Here is a 23360-nt window from a genome sequence, read left to right as displayed (position 1 = left end):
TTCTCTTGGAAAAAAAAATTCTTTAATGACACTAGACCAAGCACCACACATCATATCCCATGGGTAATACTGCATGAATCAAATATTATCTATGTGATTTTTTATTAACATTACCACCACCTGAATGGCATGCCCCATAGTTGTGAACTAAACACCGCCTCTTGGCTCATGCTGCTATGTACCATGCATAAACCTGCAGTATAGGGCCCCCTACTACTATCATTAGCTCGTCACCATCAGTATTGTCAATGGTGAAAGGATCTCCACAGCAATCATATAGTAGCTGTACAGCAGACTAATGCACAATCTTGAAGTGCAGAATGTAACATGTGTTAAACATCATGCATGCATGCAGTAAAAGGGTCATACTGCAGGCCATACACAAACTAATCCAAGCAATGGAAATGGGCTTTTAACAAACCAGACACTCACTCAATGGCAATAGAGGTCTAGGACAGGATAGTGATAAAGCATTCCTCAGCCACTCCCCTAGGTTTATGGACTTGTATCAGTAGCCAAGGTTCAAGTGGATAGCCTGCATCACCAATAAAAGAAAAAGGGAAGTGACACAACAAAAGAAGAGGGGCTTACTACTAAACAATACATTCTCCAAAGTGTACCTATAGGCACTGCTATAAATAGAAAAAGGTTGCACTTATCAACAAGGTGACCACGGGGTATCCTACCCTGCAGGAAGAGGCTGTAGAGTGAGCTTGTGTGCCAGATGAGAGAATCATGAGTACTTCCAGGATGCTGGGCTGAGACATTAATGATGTGACCCAATGCAGCACACACTTACTGGCAGTTAATTGAATAATAACCCTGCTTGTTTCAATACTGCTTCCATCATGGTCCAAATGGGGCCCCCAATGGCAACAAGGGTGCAGTCTATTGTACCAAGTACTTCATAGACATTTACATTGAGGGCTATACATTACACTGATATCCACAGATATATGAAAACCATAGATCCCCCAGTCCTCATCTGTGGGCCATACTCACTAAAGTCCATACTATATCCTGGTAACTCTAAATCTATCAAGAATTACTTGGTGAGCAAGTTAAAATGATTCAGTCGTTGTCTATACATGCTCTTTCTCAGCCAGTAAGTGCTGCTGGAGGTCTGCATTTTTTGCATGTTCAAAACAAGCAGTTCACAGTGGGACATAGCAAAGCTAGCAACTACAGCAAGCATATTTGCTGATTGTAAAGTAGATAGAAAAAGTGCAACTTCACCTGTTATAGTATGTTTGCACATATCATCAAAAAACTGATTTATCCCTTGTTAATCAGATTAGTAGCCTCTTTTCATGGGAGACCCACGGTAGTACTTATATTCACTAGGGGAACTTTGGCCACAACATCAGGGAGCTTCCCCTACTCTTTTCAATAGGTGCCATGGGATTTTTTACATCCACCTAAGATACCATTAGCTCAGGCAGATGGGGCCTTGGTTTATCTCATCCAAATGATGATAAACTCAGGAGTGCAGCACCTGCTGAGAGAATATAACCAACAACATTCTCCAGTACAGGTGAGTTACACCACTGGCACTGCATAAAGAAGTGACTGATTCACACATAAGATAGTTGCAGAATTAGCAACACTCCTCATTTACATGTCAGTATAGCCTTATTTGCATATGTTTTTACTCAACATATAGGTTCATAGGTTGGTACTAGGCTATTGGCCCTAGGGCCTATACAAGCCAATCCATAACAATTCCTGGCTATTTCTTCCCACGCTATTTACTTCCTGGACCCCTGTCTAGCAGGGCGACTGACGTGATCCCCGGGGTGAATTTCCTTTTTCTCATCCAGTCGTCAAGGTTCCTTTTGAAAAGGGCCAAAGAGGCACTCTGCTTGACATGTATGGGGAGTCTATTCCAGAGTCTGGGGAGTCTTTGGGTCAGGAACCTATCCCTCCAGCATGTTTTGTTTATTGTGATGACAAGGTTTAGATCCCTGGAGTGTGTGGCTCTGAGGGACTGGGATTTCTTTAAGTGTAGCATGTCCAACAGCTCTGGGTTTGACATGGCCTTGTATGTTAAGCAATGATTGCCTCTGAGTAGATGATATGCGACAGAGTATAGCTGGAGTTTTTAAGATGATCAGCATAAGGCATCTGCTTTAGGCCTGTGATTCTTTTAGTGAGGTATTTCTGTGGCCTTTCCAGTTGTTGCAGGTGTCTTGAGAGGTACATACCAAATGGGGCATCGTATTCTATAATGGGTCTAATGAGGGATGAGTACAGTGGGACAATGACCTCCTTTTTTCTGGATGAAAAGCCCTTAGTGATGAGGTGTGCCAAATAGAAGGATTTCCTGACTGTTGTGGCGATGTGGTTATCGAAGGTGAGACCAATGTCCACCTGTGTCCCTAAGTCTCTTATCACACTTTCGGTATTTAGTGTACTGCCACCTATGTGGTAATTCACGGGTACATGTTTTTTCCCAAAGGGGATAACTATACATTTCTTGGCATTGAGCTTGAGCCCATGTGTCTGGCACCAAGCATCTGTTTCTGTAAGGCCCTTTTGTAGAGTATTCACATCATTTGGAGATTCAGTAATGGCTCCAAGTTTGCAGTCATCTGTGAACTTTGTTAGCCAGAGTCCTTTAGTATTGGCCTGTACTTCAGAGAAGTAGATGCCAAACAAGAGTGGTTCCAGGACTAAACCCTGAGGTACTCCACTTGTCACTTGTCTGGAGCTGGATTTGGAGTCAGCTACTTTTACAGTGTGGGTTCTGTCAGTAAGCCAGTTGGCAACCCATTGAGTGCTGTAGGGATTAATGCCTAGCTTAGTAAGTTTATCTATGATTCCAGATTGGGGGATGGTGTCAAAAGCCTTGGCGAGGTCCAGATAGGCTGTGTGGACTGCCTTACCCTTGTTCACAGCTCTGGAGACTGATTCGAACAAGTCAATCAGGTTCAGGAGACAAGATTGGCCCTTCACAAACCCAAACTGGGTGGGGTCCAGTGTTTGAAGGTTGCCAATGTCTTTGTTTAGAAGTTCCATGATAATACGTTCCATGGCTTTGCAGATCAGGCTCATCAGACTAATGGGGCGGTAGTTCCTGGGATACAAGGTGGATCCCCCCTTGTGGAGTGGGATGACTGTAGCTGTGCACCACTCAGTGGCCACGAAGCCTGAGGTGAGGCTATGATTAAACATGACACTTAGGTGAGGTGCCAGTTCATTTTGTAGTTCATGTAGTACACAGCCCGGTATGTCATCTGGTCCCATGGATGCTGTATTCTTAGCTTTGGAGAGTGCGTTTTTTACCTGTGTGGCCATTATTACCAGAATTTGGCAATCTTCCAGTATTGAGATGGCCCATTTAGGGTGTGAGAGGGGGGTGAAGTGGCAATGAATCAATCTGCCAGGATACTGGCAATATCCTTGGGATCAGTATATTTAATGCCATTCTGTTGTAGTTCAGAGCAGATCTGAGCACTGCCATTTAGATTCTTGACATAGTTATAGAATGCCTTGTGGTTGTCTTTGGAATCTTTGGCAATGTTATTTTCGTAACTAGCTTTGGAGGATTTTATGAGGGATCTCAGCTTCTTACTGAGGCTGGTAAGGGAGTTTTTTGCAACCTGGGATTTTTCTCTTTTCTGCAACAGTTTCTTCCTTTTGTTGTAAAGTTTGTTTATGGCAGGGGACTACCAGAATGGCTTGATATTTTTGGCAGAGAGCATCTTGGTTCTATTTGGGATGGCACGATTCATGCATGAGTGGATGTGCTCGTACAGTGCCTTAGTGTAGGATTCAGCAGTTGACCTTTCAGTTCCCATCTGCATGGGTGTCATGAAGTTTGTCACTTCTGACTTGAGTAGCATGAAGTTGGCTTTGGAGAACTTTTTATGGAGGGTTCCTTACTGGGGGGAGGGGGTGGGATGTGGATGTTAAGGGTGATTAGCTTATGGTGTGACCTGACCAACAAGGGGGTGACCATAGGTGTGGAACATCGATTTCCCATGTTAGTAATGACCAGGTCTAGGGTATTGGAGCCTCTGGTGGGACAATGGATTAGTTGATCCAGGGCGTTGGAATTTATGAATTCCAAGAACCGTTGGATAAAGGTGTTGGTACGCGAGTAGTTTTCCCAGTTAATGGCAGGGCAGTTGAAGTCACCCAGTATTAGGGTGTTTGGTTGTATTTTAATATTTTCCAGTATGTTTAGAAAGGTGTAGTGAGAATCTTGGGGCATGGTGGGGGATCTGTAGCAAGCTACAATTTGGATTGCAGTTTTACCTAGTGTTAGTTGCACCTGGAGAATTTCAGACACATTGTGTTGGGCAACTACCCTGGTGGTGTGAATATCCTTGGTGAGTATGGACACTCCTCCACCTTTAATGTTTCGATTCTAGTTTGGTGGCCGAAAAGTGTGGTAAGAGTTGTAGCCTGGTATTGCAGGGGTGCTCTCTGGAGCCTTGAACCAGGTCTCAGTTACTGCACAAATATTGATGTTCTCCATTTTTAGGAGTGCCTCAAGAGAGTGCATTTTGAGGTTTAGACTTCTAGCATTGAGTAGCATTACCTTCAGATTTTGCATGTTTGTACCTATTACAGTGGTGGTTTTGTCCTTTGAACTTTGCCTAAAATAGGCACTATAGGGGTGGCAAGAGCCTTAGCCAGTAACCTGAATACCAGGGGCGACAGATGCAGATCATCACTGGCAAAACATTGTGGTCTTTCGAGCATGTCATCCCAGGCAGACAGATACTGGACCCCCTTTGAATGACACCAGAAGCTTAGCCAATTGTTGAAGTCAATCTTTTTGTCCTTATATTGTGGTATCATTCTGGGCGAAGGCAGGATGCTACTCAGGGCTGGGTCACATGATCCAAGAGCTCTTTCATGTCTCTTTTCATATAGTCCAAGGAGGTACATCTCAAGTCATTCACTCCAACATGGACAATGACAGAGTCATATTTGCACTTGTTGTTGAGTGACTTGAGTGCATGTGTTATGTGGCGGATTCTTGCACTCGACAGGCAGCTGACTGTAATTTTCTCCTTGTTCAGCCTGGTGAGTGGGACATCAGTGTGCCTGACTATAGAGTCACCTATGACTAAAGTGTTAGGTACATTGTCTTGTCTTAGGGGCTGTTGCTGGGTGGCACACTGGTGTTGTGAGCTATGTGACACTTTGGTTGTGATTGGTGTTTGCTTGCTTTTCAGCTTCAGAGGTCCTTGTTGCTTGGGCAGGTTACAGTTAAGGGCCTCCGCATATGTGGATTTAGTGTTGCTATGTGTGGGTGTTGGTGGTGTGGGTTTAGAAGGGCTATGTGTTGCTTGAGGTGTAGTGCGGGTGTTAACCTTCTCCTCTTGACTGTCTAGCACAATCTTGGGTGGACAGAGCTTTGCTTCCTGTTTGGCTATGTAAGTGCATCTCTCACAGGTTGTAGTGTTGGGTGGTAGGAGGAGAGGGTTGTCTGTGTACATGAGACAATTGCTGCATTGCCCCAGTGTTCTCAGATTCACCAGGTAGACAGGAGAAATCACTGGAAGCTGACCCTTGGACATGCCTGGTTTGGTGCTTTTTTTGTAAAGTACAGGAGCTGTTTTCACTTACCTTAGCAAGCTACTTTACAATTATAGGCTTAGTACCTATGATTAATTTCTCCTTATTAACAAGGAGAGTTGAGTGCTTGTATCAGTTTAAGGCTTCCTAGTGCTTTCCAGCAGGTATTAGAGCAAGTACTAGTCACAGGGATGTTTAATGGTAAGATGAAAAAAAAATAGTTTATCCTAAACACTGCAGTGTACACTAGAGAAGTTAGATGTGAAAGTAGGTAACTTAAGTTTTTCCGGTCTAAAAGGTTAAGTTGTGCCTAAGTGCAGCTGCTTGTCTGTGAATCACATCTGTGCCATGCTGAGGCACAGCCAGCATAAAATCCTGCTACTCCAAAGTGCAACAACTATAAATACTTTGCTAAATCTTACTATGAGCTTAAAAATAATAATTTTGTGTTTCTTTATTAATGTATTATATAGCCTGGCAAGTTTGCAGTAAAACTTCACTGTCTCAGCAATTTGTATATAACTGCTATGACTAACTATTAACTCCACACTAGCACTAGTTAAAGATAGTTACTTTGTTTTCATGTTTTTTTTAAGTTTGTTTAAAGGGGTAGAAAATTGATCACAGATAACCAGTTTCAGGATCAGCACAGCTCTCAACCTCTTTGCTCAATAATCAGGGACAAAGACAAAAAATAATAGGAGGACAGACCCCAAACCAAGGGCAATATTTAAATATTACTCTAATTCACTTTACATTTTAGCACAACTACACGTTTTTGCATAGTCGTGCATTTTCTTAACACCAAAATCTTAAGTTATGACATCATTCACTGATAGTAATCCTCAATTCACCAGAAACTCAAAACTTAACAGGGACATAACAAAAATACTTGCTAAATCCAGTGACAGTTGAGATGTAACCTAGTAATTGGCAGTGCCCTACTTGGTTAACAAAAATAAATAAATAAAATACATAAATAAATATTGTGTCGGTGTGCTATTTTTCTCATTCCTATTGCCCTCTGTATATATGCAATCAGCTGTATTAGGTGTCTAACATGCTAACTGTTGTTGTCTTGAAGCTTTTCTCACTAGTCCACCAATGAAAAAGTGCTCTGCCTGGCTGGAATTTCCCAGATAACAACTGCAGATAAAAACACACCAACTCTGACCGCAGGGAGTAGTGAAAGCCCTAACCGTATTTCAACAACATTTCTACACTTTAGCGACAGCTGCAGAAATTCCAGAAGATAAATGCTGGATGGTTTATTGATAAAAAGTCATTTTATAGTACAAGATGTGCTGTTGGTACTCAAGCAGGGCTGTCAACATAATCCGGAACTGAAAAAATACACCCACACCCGCTATTAATAAGCTTTTTGCAGGCACAGAATCATTTCGTGGGTTGACAATTAAAACATTATCTGGACGATGGAGAAATGTGTTTTTGGACCATCTGAAGAGTTACGTGTTGTATCAAATAGGGTATGAAAATTGCTGTTTGAACAGAGATACAACCGTATACAGTGTGGCATAGTAAATAAATACTACAGTAGCCTCCTTTCCGTACGTCCTGTTATAGCGACACTAAGACAAAAAGGGAGGCGAACTAACTTCTGCTTTGTGTCCTCAGACGACTCTAGTACGGCCAATGCTCCGCGTCTACCGCAGCAGTTTCTGTTACTACAGGCACAAGTCCTGACTTGTCAGGCCACAGTAGTGCTGACATCACTTGAGGGGCGGGACAATAACAAGTCTGGAGAAGCGCGAGTCGAGGGATGGGGTTGTTCATAGTGAAATGAGATATGAAATAGAAAACAGTGAGAGCGACGTTCAGGACAATCCGTGCTACCGGGCGACTGTAGAATCACGAGCGACACAGGGCTCGAGCTGCAGCAGGCAGAGTAGAGCAAAAAAGAGCAACAGACATACGGTGCATTCAAGACGGTGAGTGAGTAGGAGTTATACTTGGTGAAGGACATCATCATTCATACATCACTGATTTTTCTCCACAGATGTGTTGTCGGGCTTGCAAACTTAATTGTTAAAACTTCTGTCAGTTGCATGAACGTCAAGACGGTTTATTGTAATAACACTGTTATTGGAAAATCAGTGTTTTCGACAAGGTGAAGGGTCCGTTACCTGGCTGTACACCTCAATTTTGTGAACTAGGACCTGTCTTCAAAGTCCTGGAAGGTGATTATATCTATAGTTTTCTGGCATTTCTGAAGGCGGTGGCTTTCTTTATTTAACATGAACATACTCTTGTAAAGAGCAGTCTTGAAGCAACTACGGGTTGGTTCCATAAAACCTGGCATCCTAAGGTTGCAGAATTGTGTGACAGGGCTGCAGTGACTTGCAGCATATCGTTTTCTAGTCACTTTGTGTAGACATTCGTGCATTTTGGGTTTCAGACCGTATCGAAACCCCTCACTCTTTTCCATCTTTGCCTCAAGTTACGAGGAATTGGGTGCTTCCTTCGTGCACTTGGGTAAACATTATCAGCATACTTTATGCTCTGTGGAGTAACTTTACAGTCGTATCCTAATTGTGAGGTACTTCTCTTTGGGTCCTGGTAAGTGGATGGTGTGCAGTGTTAGCTCTGTCTGTCAAAATGAACTTGTTCCCATTAAACACTGAACTTTTACCTCGTTAAATTATACATATATAATACTATCGAATAAGGCTGTGTGGCTGACGCGAAAGTGAGCACTGCAACCTCAGAGGACCTACAACTTTCTGAAAAAGTGAGTGCAGCAATTGATGTTTTCCTCGTTTTTAGACGTGAATTCGTGAAACATTGAACACCTTTAACTGAGGCACACAGTTGTCAACATCTAACCTTGCCTGATGGTCTTGTTTTCAATGTTGGACTAGCTTTCGCGTTACCTTATGTTTTCCTGGAAGACCCACATATCTCACCACCTTTGAGTAAGCTGTTACTGAGAGTCAAGCTGCTGGAACTGTGCTGCGTTTATTTACCCCAATGCACTCACAAACAAGTCACCGTGCACGGCATACCTTTTCACATTTTACCTCAGAAATCAGAGATAACCCCCCTAAGTAGTCGGGGACAAGTGACTTAAATTGGTGCATACTTAAATTAATGCTACTTTTCAACACCGATGTTATTCCCACTGTACCTTGATAGAGTAAACTGGGTTTGTATTTCGTGTAAGAATTAGGGGTCTTTAGCTCTGTCTGGCGTTACTTGTTTACCTTAGTCAGTGTCATCGCTGTTCCGTCCCGAAATCGGAAATATTAGAAGGAATGGAGTACAAATCAGAACGCTTCAGAAAATGCAGATAAGAGGTTTGGAGCCCTGTGTTTTGTATTCCTTGAAATCATTTGGGGAGGGGGTTGAATATTCAAATCAGAGTCAAATCAGGACGCTTCAGAAAATGCAGATAAGAGGTTTGGAGCCCTGTGTTTTGTATTCCTTGAAATTATTTGGGGAGGGGTTGAATATTCTGGGGACTGCAGAGGCAGGTGACAGATAACTGAATGACCAACGTGGCCCTGCCCTGTATGTCCGCTTCTTAGCCCGTTTGCTTAGTTATTGGTTGTCTTCAGGTGTTTTCACAACTGCCCACTTCGTACACTCTGTCACACCACCCTTGTCAATCTGTTGGTGTACTGTAATATTTTGATTTTATATATGTGGTAACCGGGTAAGTGTGGCTTGAGTGCCCCCCACCATTCACGAAGTGTTATTTACTAGAGCGGGAGACATGCATGCACTGGGGTATTTTGTTCCGTGAGCTATAGAGAGTCTAATTAATAAATGCAAACTAATGGTCAGAAGTTCCCTCTCTCTTCGTTAGTTATTTATAATGTACTGTCATAGGGTCAAGCTTTCTGTTGAAAGTTGTGTTATCATTGGGCCATACCAGTATTACAGAGCAATCCCGTAACAGTTTCTGCAGTAGTAGAAACCGAACAGTGCGAGGTTACTGCCCCGGTCCGCTAATCTACGATGGCGGGAACGACAGCCGATCCTTTCCCGCAGTTCCTGTTTTCTTTGCATGGCTGTCGTCATACCTACTTTGTAAGACGACTCGTGATTCGCCGTAGAGTTTGGCAGACAGTGCCGTCGCAGCCTTGCCGCCTGTCTTTGTTTACAAACATTAGTAAGGCTTCGCTCGACATCGACACCTGCCGGAGCTGACAGATCGCGCGGCTGCTGCAGTGTGCTGTGAAGGAAAACATAACACGCGCACGCACACTCACGCTATAGGCTGTAGTAGTGGGAAAGTGTGTGACGGCTTCGTGCTTGTCTCTTTAAGGTCGCGTACAGTTTAAAGCTGCCACAAGGTCGCCATTATAGTTCTGGGGGCCCCACCAGTGGTGTGTATGTGTGTGTGTGTATGTGTGTGACTGCTGGAGGAGGGGGTGGGGAGGTGGCACGCAGGGTAATAACCATTGGCGGACCTCAGCATTGTTAATAGACCCTTCTTTTCAACAACCAGTTACATTACTGTAGCTTGGCAAATGCAGGCAGTCCTTTATTCTCAGTGAGTATAATCTGCTCTTGATGGACATACAAGGCGGATCACTTAAGGTTAATCTTGTAGGTTTACGACAGACGAGAAGAGCCCCTTCAAATGTTATCGGCACATACGTTTGTCATTCACATTCAGTGGTTCAGGTGCAGAAGTGGTGTACTTTCCCTTGTTGATGTTGTCATGATGGGAAAGCATACCTCTCAACTGTCCAGATTTTTACCTCACATTTTGGGTCTGTTCCTCATAAAATTTGTGGTTTTCTGTAAATTTTTGGCAAATCAATTAGGACTGAATTCACTAAATAATAACAAGCATTTGAGTTTCAGACTTCATATTCTTAAAAAAATGCATGGCAATACAAGCCCTTTTATTCTAGCAACTTTCTAAGACCAATATTTAAAATCTGTTCATATTTCTGAGGCTTTGACCCCCCCCCCCATCCATTACTAGAGCTCGAGAGCTATGGAAACTCGAGCTCAGCTAAAAGTATTAGTATAGCTGTTCATGTTTGGTGGAGGTTAGTTCTACAATGATAGACTTGTAAGAAAGTACTGGAGCGTTATGGTTAGTAAAAAATCTTGATTTTAATAGTCTCATTTCTTTCCTGTACATAATGTTCATTGGGTTCTCAATGAGAAACTGAAAAAGTGCTCCACCCCTTTTCATAGGTTCATGCTATGTTAACTGCCCTGAAGGACCAGTAAGTAACTCAATACTGGAGTCAAACCTTGTATTTTCGGTGTATGAGGCGAATACCTTAATCATTATGCAAACCTCTTTCCCCTCAAATTCGTATATTTGGTACCATCTTTTGGACAGCTGTGGATGTGTTCAGACTGTAGCCATACTGTATATGCACAGGTGTGACTACCAAAGTTCATAGGAGGTTACTAGGCTAGCGACCGTAGAGCAGTTATAGTGGTCTTTCTTGGTTTGCATTTACTTACAGCTTGTTAAATATTTGTAACCTGTGTGAAGCGGTAATTACACTTGAGTTCATAATTGCAAAGTGATAACAAGCCAGCACACTATTTATAGTTGTTATTGTATACTATTATAAAACGGGTGCGTACATTTTGTTTTGTAATTTATACAAATGATTATTTACAGTCTGTGTTGTAACTATGACGGGTGTTGCATGTGAGTTCACTGCTTGGTCATCTGCATTTGTTTTATTTTCTACAATATTAATCTGAGAATATCAGTTCATTGTCTTTAACAGACCTTTCTGCTTCTGTTTTTATTTTCTTCGGTATTCATTTGAGGACACATTTAAAGTAGCTGAGTTGTGCTTTATGACATCTTTCGGGAGTGTAATACTAATATACAGGGCAGTGTGGTTTTAAGACTGAACTTCATTGAATGTTTTTTGTAATGTCAGTAAGGTGCGTCATAGTGCATGATGTACAGTTAACAGTAGTTATACATACTGGGACTGAGCTTGTGAGTAGTTAATACACTGACTGGTACATCAGGCATCCATTAAAACATGGATTTCTGTTGACCTGTTTGTTGAGGGAGGGGCCAGCCTCTCACAGTAAGATTTGATGTTGTAGCGTTTTTTTTTAGGAAAATTTGTGAATGTAGGACATTTCATCATGGTCTGATTTGCTGAGTAACACACACACACTGTCTTACTCGGAAATATGATTGGAGCCTATGACAAGGTGTCCCACACTTTAACATATTTAATCATGCAGTTAATTGTTATTTTTTTTTTCTTTACCACATTGTTTTTGCCTTCTAGAAGTCACCTTTGATGTGTAAGTGAGTTGATTTTGCTCTTGCCTGTTGCTCACATAGCTTGTACAGGTTTCAGATGCTGTTAAACCTGAGTTTGGTATCATAACCATATGCTTTGAAATATTTTATTATATATTTATTTGCATTTGTTTACTGGGATGGCCCACCGGGCCAAAAAGTGCCCATTTTCAGTGGAGGCCCGGGGAGAAAAGCTCCACATACAAAAGAAATTTAAGTACAAACACATTTTCTACATACATAAAGAGATAACGACTTAAAATCAGACATATAATCTTATCATAAATTTCTAGCTAGAGTAACAAAGGCAGTGTACATTATATACAAAATATACAAAGTACAATATGTTATCTGCTTTGGACACTGTAGAGTGAAGACAGCAAGAGATAGTTGCATAACTGTTAAGCAGAGGGGATAAAAAAGTTAGTGAGATCAGGTGGGGGGAAGATCTGTAGTCGTAGCCACATGTACATTGCCATAGGGCTAAGAGATGCTGTTTTAGAGACTTTTTGAATGATATGTGATTGGAAATAGTTCTGATAGAGCTGGGTAGGGAATTGCAATTTTTAGCAGCTTTGCAACTTTGGAAATATTGTGCAGAATTTGAGAATGTCTAGTTTCTGTTCACAGTAAAAGTCCACTGTATACTGTAATAGTGTCTGAACAGCCAGTAAGAGTCTATCTGTAAACTATTGTGATGTATTTACACACTGTCAGCTCTGGCTGTGTGGCGTGTGCAAATGCAACCACTGCTAATTTTTAATTCTTGGTGTGCCTCATTGCTGCTGTAAAACACTTTGTAAGAGAAAGTTTAAGCATGTATTTTTTTTCTTGTTCAGAAGGGCGAGTCTTGGAATTACAGTTCCAGTTCTTGCTGCACCTGTTCAAAGATTGCTAATGCTGAATCAGTTTACATTATGCCAGTCATTCTGCATGAGTTATGTCAGGAATGCTGTCAGGAAAACTTTGCCCACCATTCAAACAGTGCATGGTGGAACAAGTTAAGTTAATATGTTGGAATGCCAATGGCTAATGAGATTGCAGCACTTTGGAAACTATTTTTGTAATGAGCAAAATGTCCAGCTGCTTATTTCAGCAGTTATGTGGTGTATAAATGTCTTCTTTTTACTGTACTATTAGATCCGACACTTTTATTTTCTGAATGTATTTTTATTTTTTGGCTTTTTTATGTGCCTGCATAAGATGACGGTACTCCCCTCTGACATTCTATAGCTTATGTATGTGTAATGTTATGGTATTGCTATGGTGATTGTAGAATAAAAAAGTACAAAACCACCCTGGCACGTAGTCACTGAACATTGGAGCTGCAATACCTCATCAGCCTAGGGAATTGGATTGGTAATGCAGTACAGCTGTGCTAACTTGTCTCAATGTATGATAACCTTTGGTCTTTCTATGACCTTCTGGGAAAAGTTAGTGTAGCAGGATTTTCTGTAGACTGGGAGGTTTACAAATCTAATGCCAAGCTGTACATGGCTTAGTGCAGAAAGTTACAGGTGTTGTATGTAATTCGTAGACTTTTTAATAAAACACTGTTTTTGTCATTAAAACAGTAATAAGTTGGTGATAGCATTGTAAGACAGTGGTAAAATAGGATGGCACCTCACAACATTAAGTAGTCTACAGACAGACAATAATGGCATGTGAAATAGATTCCAAGGTGCCCCACCATCTCTTTGATATTTTTGGTTACTAGCACTTTGTGAGTTGACAGAATTAAGTCACTTTAATGAGTGAAATGCAGCCCTTGATAATTCATGACAATGTATGACCTGCAAAAATACAAGTGTCTGTTTGCAGGCTGATGGCTGACATTCGGTCATGGGAAGTAATTTGCTTACACGGTATGCAGCAGGAAACTAGCTTGTTCCTGTAAGGGAGCAGTGATGATTTAAATTCTGTGACTAGGTTGCTGTCCACAGTTATGAAGTATGCCTATCTTATGTTTGTGCTGTTATTCATGTTTTTGAGAATGTATGTGGGTTAAGTCTGTCTTTTGATCTGTTACCACAGTAGTCAATTACTTGACATTCATGCAGTTTATGGAAATGGAATCTGTTACTCAGAGGTCATGGGCTGCAAACTTCACAAATGCAAGCATTATGGCAAAGTTGGTAGCCAGTTTAGCTCAAGCCAGTCACTTATTGTCATTGTTAATGGTGTGCTTTTTGATAGTAGAGAAACATATGTTTGGGAAAAGTGTGGCGAGTAACCAACCATGATTTTCATTGTTATGTATTGCAGACTTTACCAGTGTGGTTTAAAACTACTTAATCTTAAGTGTTTTTTTTTTTTGCTGTGCCCATGGTAGTGAAATAACCATGGTACATTTTCTTACTATCAGAAGTGTGAATTGCTGCCCCCACCGCATGTATATGTGGTAGGTCCACAGTACCCTGAGCTGAAAAGTAACTTTGTAACTTTTGCGTGAAGTATTCAGCTCTTGCCTTGGCTACTCAGGGCATACTGCTTTGTGAAAGACTGTTTGAATCTCAGGTTATCCTTCTTTAAAAGCTGTGGTACAGTCAAATGAGGCATTCCTGGCACTAGCGTTGTTTTGTTTATAACCTTTCATTTGTTTAGAAGGGGTTGAAGTTTTCCCCTTTGACTATAAGAGGAATTTGAATTATATATTTATTTTTATACTTTAGTCTTGTAAAAGTTCCTAGTGTACAGCGTTGTCATAGCGACTGTAAAGTACAGCCAAGTCTCAGACTCAGTTCCTGTGTCACACCTCTCTTATTATTGGACCCTGAGAAGATCATTGCTGGGTTACTCATGAGTCATGAAACTGGGATTGTTGTTTCAGTTAAATAAAATAAGCAGGTTATGTCTTGTATCAAAGGAACATGCAGGGACAAGTGATATTGGATAATCAGGAATATAGCCAAACAGAGGTAGGAACATTAGTTGTAAATGATGGTAACTGTTGTTGTGATACCCTGACACCATGTGCAAAAAAGTGGAAAAAAGAAGCGTTATGGATTAATTTTCAGTGCATTTTACCATATGCTATCGGGGTGGGGCTGTGAATGCGACTGACAAAACGTACTACATGACAAGTATCTTTCTCTGACTCCCTCTTTGCTGTTGTAATCGGATATTAAAGAAAACCATTTTAGCACATCTCTGTGCAACATATTTTGATACTTGATATAGCAGCAGTGAGTTTGTGCACATTTAACCATGTCATGGTGCACCTTTACAAGAAAACACTAAAAAGTAGTAGTGGAGATTTGTATTTCTCAAATAACATTTTCTCCCCTTTGCTTCCATCTTTTTCATAGTGAGAGCCCCCCCCCCCATCTCTGTTTTCATATGTGCTGTGATCTTGTCACCTTTGTCTGAGATGGCTGTTGATTTATAGAGTCTTGACCATCTGAACGGGATGAATTGTTTTAGGTACGATCCCTGCAGTTGCTTCGTGTAGTAGCAACAGCCCATAAAGTCTTTGGCTAGTAATGCTTAACCTGTGCCCTCCAGGTTTCCTGCTGACTGTCTTTGTATTTATGCTGTAATGTTAAGCAAGTCACAGATTATCCATCATGGTTATTCCAGGGCCTTTTTCACATCTGCCAACTGTCTTTTAATTCTCAAGATGTGTTTTATTTTTAGAGAGTATGCATATACCTAGTACCTGGGTTCTTTTTTCAACTGAGCCCTACCTTCCCATCTGTAATTTAGGGGTCTGTATCTCTTACTACTTTTAGTGAGATCTGCAAAAGGCGGCTTCTCTTCAAGGTCCTTTTATTCCATGTGATGAAAAAAGACATTAGACAGGACTGAACTCTGGGATACTCTCCCTGACATACCAAGACATCATTTTTATAGGAGATACGCATAGTTTCTTGGCTTTAGGTACTGGGAACAGAATGCCAATATAAATGTTTCAGTAGTTGTTAATGCTGTCTCCTGTACTTATTGTAAAGAAATTTGCTGCCACAAAGTATAGCAATGTAACTGTAAGTATGGTTAGCTAATGTCTTGCTGTTCCATTCTCTTCAAGGAACATAAACAAAGTGTAGATCTCTGGAAAAATTTAAGTGGTCCTTTTGTTTTCTTGTTAATTTTAAAACATGGATACCAGCAGGTGTTCTGACACAGTTTCACCATTTAAATACTTCGTTTTACTTCTAGATTAGGTGTTATTAATAGAGAATAGTACTAACTCTGTGTTTGTATTCTTTTTCTTTTAGAAAACTGAAAGGCCTTCCAATGGCTGAAGTTTTGCAGGAACACAACTCTGAAGCGAGGGCAAACTGCTCTACTGAAGGACTCTCACCTAGGCCTCCTTGTAGCAGTGGGAGCTCACCTGTTCTTCACAACATACGCCAGGGAGAGGACATGTATGAACCTAATGCACAGTATACGTGCTGTGATCTTCCACGGAACAACACCAGTCATAATCCACGTTTGGCATCTATGGACACTCATCACAGTCTGCCATCTGTCGAATCATATGTGACATGGAACAGATTTTCCTCTGGTGAGACCATTTATAGCCAAATAAGCAAGAGTAAATTTACAGAGATATTCAACTTAACATTAACAAAAAATGTAAGGCCAGACTAAAAAAAAAATGAGATTATTGTACAATTTTTACAAAAAAATGAGGTCTTGCCTTTGTAACCTGTTGGGCCTTTTAAAACAAGTAGCTGTTTAAAGTCAGCCAAGTGAGTCAGTTGTGGAAGTTGAATTGTTGCCAGAATAAGTAAGGAAATTAACATTCATGGTTGTGTACATGGTTTGTTGTTAATTTTTACTAATATGGTGTGAAAATGTACATTTGTTGAAGAAAGGCAAGACAGTTTAACATTTGAACTGTTTTTCTACTTTTTTGCTAATATCTTTTGATAAAACATTGTAGGAATTCTGCAGTATTATTCATCACTGTTTGTTTTGTGCTTTCAAGATCATGCATTCATTTACCTTCAGTCACAAATCTGTGTCTTTCACATTATTATTTGATATTGATTTATTGTGTATTATTTTCACTTACTTTACAGTATATATAAATCACCTTACATTGGCAACTAACAACACGAGTATGTATGTGTATATATATATATATATATATATAGATAGATATATAGACATAAAGAGAGAAATCTTTCCCCATCAGTTCATTGAGTTTTCAGAAACTCGAAATTCATGTGGTCAAGACCATATGAGCTTGTTTTGGAAAACTCAAAGCTTTTGAATGGAGATTGTGGTATAGCTAGGCTTGGGAAATTTACCCTTTTCTTCACTGTATTGTGATCTCGGAGTTGATTTATATAATTTTCAGGGAGTGTGGGGGGTGTAGGGGGGCTTGCCCCCTCCTACATAAATATAAAAAAGTAGTTTTTTTTAGTTTTCGGAAACTCAGTCATATGATTTCGTCTGTATGAATTTCGAGTTTCTGAAAACCTGATCATCTGACACACGTGAGTGTGTGTGTGTGTGTGTGTGTGTATATATATATATATATGTATATATATATATATATGTATATATATATATATATATATGTATATATATATATATATATATATATGTATATATATTTATATATATATATACATATATATATATATATATATAAATGGATCTAGGACAATCTACCGAATGCCCATAACACCAAAACTAAAACAACCGAAAATATTTTAGTGAAAGTGTTTTTCACCGTAAAAGCACCTTCGCTAAAGTGTGCAAAAAAAAAATAACAAAATTGAAAAAAACATAGAATTCACGTTTACACAGGGTGCACCCCCCATGTGGGGGCTGCATCCCTCACCCCCCCCTACTTTTATATTCTCACTCTGAGATCGCACTACAGTGGGGAAAAAGGGAATATTCCCTTATCCCCACTGTGTTACGATCTCAGCAACATCCATTTCCCTGCGGTTTTTTTTTTTTTTTTTTAGCACAGTATCACAAAAGTGCTTTTTTTGGTGAAAGGCACTTTCGTGAAAGCATGCGCGGCCATTTCACTTTCGGTGAAACAGTTGTTCAGCAGACAGTATAGATCTCCTCTATATATATATATATATATATATATATATATGTATGTATATATATATATATATATATATATATATATATATATATATATATATATATATATATATATATATATATATATATATATGTATATATGTATATATATATATATATATATATGTGTGTATATATATATATATATATATATATATATATATATATATATATATATATACATACATATCTTTAACTGTATTTGTATCTATAGCTGTATATATTATGTTGATATATATATTTATACACATACACACACACGACTGCAAACTGGGCACTATAATCAACTCTCCAGCCGACACAAGCATCCTCCAAAAGGGCCTCATAGAAACAGACAACTGGTGCCAGAGCCATGGCCTCAAGCTAAACGCCAAAAAGTGTATAGTCATCCCCTTTGGCAAAAACAAAGTGCCCACAAATTACCACATAGGTGGTAATCCATTAATCTGGAAGAAGTAATTAGGGACCTGGGGACCCAAGTTGATAGCAATCTCTCATTTGACAACCACGTGGCCAAAGTGGTTAGAAAAACATTTTATATAGCCCACCTAATCATGAAGGGATTCACATCTAGATCAGGGGAGGTCATCGTGCCTCTTTACTCATCCCTCATCAGGCCCATAATTGAGTACAATGCCCCTTTTGGGATGTACCTTACCAGACACCTGCAGCAACTGGAAAGACCCCAAAAGTACCTCACCAAGAGGATCAAAGGGCTCAAACAGATGCCATATGCTGCCCGGTTAAAAAAACTCCAGCTCTACTCAGTGGCATACTGCCTGCTCAGAGGCGATCTGTGCCTGACATATAAAGCCATGTCCAACCCGGCATTAATGGACATGCTGCACCTCAGAAAATCCAAATCCCATTGAGCTACGTGCTCGAGAGACTTGAACCTCAGCACTGAAATAAATAGGACATGCTGGAGGGACAGATTCATAACCCAGAGGCTCCCTTCACTCTGGAATAAAATTCCAGTCCAGGTTAGGCAGAGTCCCTCATTGACTCTCTTCCAGAGGAATCTCGATGAGTGGATGGGGGATCATAGGTTTACCCCGGGTATTACTTCTGTGTCACTGTTAGACAGAGGCACAGTATACTTACCTCGAAAAAGGGCATAGCAAAATTGATTTAAAATGGGTGGCGAAAGCCAAACACACTCTGGCTAGGCTTATAAATGCCCGAGGGCAGATAGCCTAGTATGAACCTATGAACACGCACACACGAGTGAACTGAACTGGGAACACTGAAAACCAAGAAGTTTGAAAAAAAACACAATCTGTGTTTTTGCAGGAGGGCTCTCTGAGATCACATTACAGTAAGGAAAGGAGCAAACCCCCTATCACCAGTGTACCACAATCTCACACAGTCATATATGTGCTGGCACAGTAGTGCAGTGGCTAGCATTGTTGCCTCAATGCAAGAAGTTCCCCAGTTTGATTCTCGGCTGGGGTGTCTTCTGTGTGGAGTCTGCATGTCCTCCCTGTGTTTCAGTGGGTTTCCAACAAGTGTTCTGATTTCCTCCCACATTCCAAAGAAATGGAATAGGTGGATTGGACTTCTAAATTGTCTGTAATTGTGAGTGTGTGGTGTGGAAGTACTACTGTGACAGGACTAGCCACCTGGCAGTATAAACCTTGGCTATAGATGGTTGTCAGTGTTAAAGTGACACCCTGACCCCATGTGCAAAAATATGAAAAGGGGTTATGGATGTGTGTGTTTCTTTTCTAAGTATAAATTCATATTTTTAACCACACATACTTACATATAAGAAGTCATTGTAATTCCAGAATCTTGACTAACTTCTGTTGATTAATTTACATAGGGTCATAGATCATAGGTGTGTACTAGGCTAATGGCCCTGGAGCCTTTACAAACCTAGCCCATAGATGTGCCCTGGCATCATGCCACCCGACGTTAGTTCCCAGTGCCTCTAAAATGTAGAACCACTGGAGTGATCCCCGGGGTTAACTTTCTGTTTTCCATCCACTCATCAAGATTTCTCTTGAAGAGGGACAGCGAGCTATTCCAGAGCATGGGCATTCTGTGGGTGAGGAACTTGTCCCTCCAGCATGTTCTGTTGATTGTGGTAATGAGGTTGAGGTCTCTGGAGCATGTTGTGCGGAGGGATTGGGATTCCTGTAGATGTAGCATTTCTAACAGAGCTAGGTCAGACATGGCTTTGTAAGTCAAGCAAAGATCGCCTATAAGTAGGCGATATGAGACAGAGAATAGCTGGAGTCTTTTGAGTCTGTCTGTGGCCTCTCCAGCTGTTGCAGGTGTCTAGTGAGGTACATGCCAAATGGGGCATTACACTCGATGATTGGCCTAATGAGGGAAGAGTAGAGAGAGATGATGACCTCTTTCTTCCTGTATGCAAAATCCTTGGTAATGAGATGTGCCACACAGAAGGACTTTCTGACCACAGTGGCAATGTGGTGATCGAAGGAGAGGTTGCTGTCCACCTGCATCCCCAGATCTCTTATAACGCCTTCAGTGTTCAATGGGCTCCCATTGATGTGATAATTAGTGGGAACTGAGTTTTTACCAAAGGGGATGATGACATATTTTTTGGCATTAAACTTAAGGCCATGGTTTAGACACCAGTCATTTAGTCTCCGTGAGGCCTTTCAGTAGGATGTCTGCATCACTTGGGGAGTTAATAATGGCTCTCAGCTTGCAGTTGTCTGTGAACATGGTCAGCCCGAGTCCCTTTATGTTGGCCTGGACTTTTGAGAAGTAGATGCCGAACAGGAAAGGACCCAGGACCAATCCCAGTGGGACTCCACTCATGACTGGTCAGCAGTCTGACTTGGAGTCTACTCCTTTCACACTGTGTGTTCTATCTGTGAGCCAATTCACAACCGACCTAGTGATATAGGGGTTGATGCCTAGTTTTGTGAGTTTATTAATAATTCCCGCATGAGGAATGGTATAAAAGGCCTTGGCCAGATCGAGGTATGCTGTATGCACTGCCTTAACTTCATCCACAGCCCTGGTGATTGACTCAAAGAAGTCAATCAGGTTGAGCAGGCATGATCTCCCTTTCACAAAACCAAATTGCGTGGGGTTTAGAGTTTGGAGATTTCCTATATCTTTGTTACTCGGGTCCATGATGATGCACTCCATAGCTTTACATATCAGACTCTTCGGGCTGATGTGGCGATAATTCCCAGGGTCTGTAGTTGCTCTTTATGTAGAGGGATGACTGTAGCAGTGCACCATTCGGATGAGACAAAGCCTGAGGTGAGGCTGTGACTGAACAGGGCACACAGATGTGGTGCCAGTTTGCTTTGTAGTTCATGTAGAACACAGCCAGGAATATTATCGGGTCCCATGGAAGCTGTATTCTTGGCTTTGGACAATGCAGCTTTAACCTGTGCTGCAGTAATGCTAGGTGCCTGTCATTCTTCCGGTATTGTGATTGGTCCTTTGGGCGGGGTAAAGTTGGCACTGAATCTGTTTGATAGTATGTTGGCAATATCTGCTGGCTCAGTATAGGAGGTGCCATTGTGCAGTAACTCAGAGCAAATCTGGGTATTGCCATGGAGGTTCTTGATGTAACTATAGAAGGCTTTGTGATTGTTTTTAGTGTCTGCCGCAATTCTGCCTTCATAGCTGGCTTTAGAGGATTTGATGAGGGATCTTAACTTTTTGTTGAGGCTAATAAGGGAGTTTTTCCAGTCTTGGGAATTCACCTTTTTCTGCAACAGTTTCTTCCTTCTGTTGTAGGGTTTATTAATGGCAGGGGACCACAAGATTGGCTTCCTTTTTTTGGAGGAGAGCGTCTTGGTTCTGTTGGGTATGGCTAGTTCCATGCATTTAGGTACATGTTCGTACAGTGCATTGGTGTATGATTCGGCAGACATGCAGCTATTTTCCATTGGCATGGGTGCAATGAAGTTAATCACCTCTGTTTTTAGGAGCCCAAAGTCAGCGTTGGAGAAGTTTTTCAAGGTGGTTACCTTTGCGTAATAACCAGGTCAAGGTTGTTGCTTCCTCTAGTGGGGGTCAGAATGAGCTGGTCCAGGACATTGGAATTGATGAATTCCAGGAAGCATTGGGCCAGTGTATTGGTGCTTGAGTAGTTCTCCCAGTTGATGGAGGGGTAGTTGAAGTCTCCTACTATGAGAGTGTTGGTGGGACCTTGATAGATTCCAGGGTGCTTAGGAACGTGGAGTGAGAGTATAGGGACATGGTTGGGGATCTACAGTAGGTTATAACCTGGATCTCCATCATCTGTCTCTCTGATCTCTCATCTACATATTACCCAATATTAGTAGTAACTGAAGTATCTCCGATGAGTTATGCTGGGCTACTAGTCTGGAGGTGTGCATATCCTTTATGAATATAGAGACACCACTGCCTTTGGAGCTGCGGGCCATGTTTCAAGGCTGAAAGGTGTGGAATGAGTTGCAGCCTGGTAGTGCAGGGGTGCTTTCTGCCAGTTTAAACCAGGTCTCCGTTACAGCACAAATGTCAGTGTTCTCCACTTTGAGGAGCGCTTCGAGCGAGTGCATCTTGAGATTTAGACTTCTAGCGTTGAGCAGCATGACCCTCAGACTGCATTTATTTATAGCTGTTACAGTGGTAATTTGGTCTTTGAACACCACCTAAAAAGGCACTATAGGGTTGGCAAGAGCCTTAGCCAGTACCCAGAAACCCAGGGTTGACAGATGCAGGCCATCTCTGGCAAAGCATCGAGGTCTGTCAGTTATGTCATCCCAAGCAGACAGATACTGGATTCCCTAAGAATGACAGCAGAAACTTAGCAAATTGTTGAAGTCAATCATTTTTTGTTTATACTGCGGTATCATTCTGGGTGATGGTAGGTTACTGCTCAGGGCTAGGGTCATACCTGTTTAGGCCACATAATCTGAGAGCTCCACCATGTCTCTTTTCATGTAGTCCAGGGAGGTGCATCTCAGGTCATTCACACCCACATGGACAATGACAGAGTCATACTTATGGAGTGACCTGAGTGAGTGTGTTATGTGTCAGGTTCTGGCACCTGATAGACAGCTGACATTGACAGAATGTTTTATCAAAAGTAAGAAAAACACTCAAAACAAGTGTTTTTGCAGGGGGGATATGTAGGACACCCCTTTCACACCCTGCTACTTAAAATACCAACTCCAAAATCACAACAGTGGTGAAAAGAAGAATATTTCATTAACTGTACTATTCTTCAGTCTTGCAAAAAGTACTGTTAGTTATGTAAATGAAACACTCATTTATTTTCACCGATTTCCTGAACTGGATCTAGAGTGTAGCCAGAAAATTCAAGGTTTTATGTAGAACCTCACTTTTTGCTTCCAGGTCACAATTACAGTTGTATAACTGTCTTAAAATTCTATCCTTTTACACCTCATTTCTGTATGTTTCAATTTGTTACCCTTACTGCTTAAAAAACAACATTGTTTTCAGATGAGTAAACCCTGTTTTTAAGGAGATAATTTGTGTATTATTGTGTGTTTAAGTTTTACTCCATTACAAACATCTT

General features: G+C 41.1%; 1 protein-coding gene across 1 annotated transcript in view; it reads left to right on the top strand.

The window, feature by feature from the left end:
• The first annotated feature begins 7248 nt into the window (after nucleotides 1–7248).
• Nucleotides 7249–23360, top strand: part of BBC3 (BCL2 binding component 3) — an 82997-nt gene continuing 66885 nt past the window's right edge. Inside the window, exons 1-2 of the mRNA XM_044090549.1 lie at nucleotides 7249–7481; nucleotides 16018–16307. Of these exons, the coding sequence (XP_043946484.1) occupies nucleotides 7333–7481; nucleotides 16018–16307 (439 nt within the window). The 5' untranslated portion in view covers nucleotides 7249–7332. The remainder of the gene's footprint in view (nucleotides 7482–16017; nucleotides 16308–23360) is intronic.

This window comes from Protopterus annectens, chromosome 1.part0 (genome assembly GCF_019279795.1).
Source record: "Protopterus annectens isolate FY-2018-M chromosome 1.part0, PAN1.0, whole genome shotgun sequence".
Classification (NCBI taxonomy): Eukaryota; Metazoa; Chordata; order Ceratodontiformes; family Protopteridae; genus Protopterus; species Protopterus annectens.
Note: the sequence above shows the minus strand (reverse complement) of the source record. Positions and strands in the feature narration are given on the sequence as shown.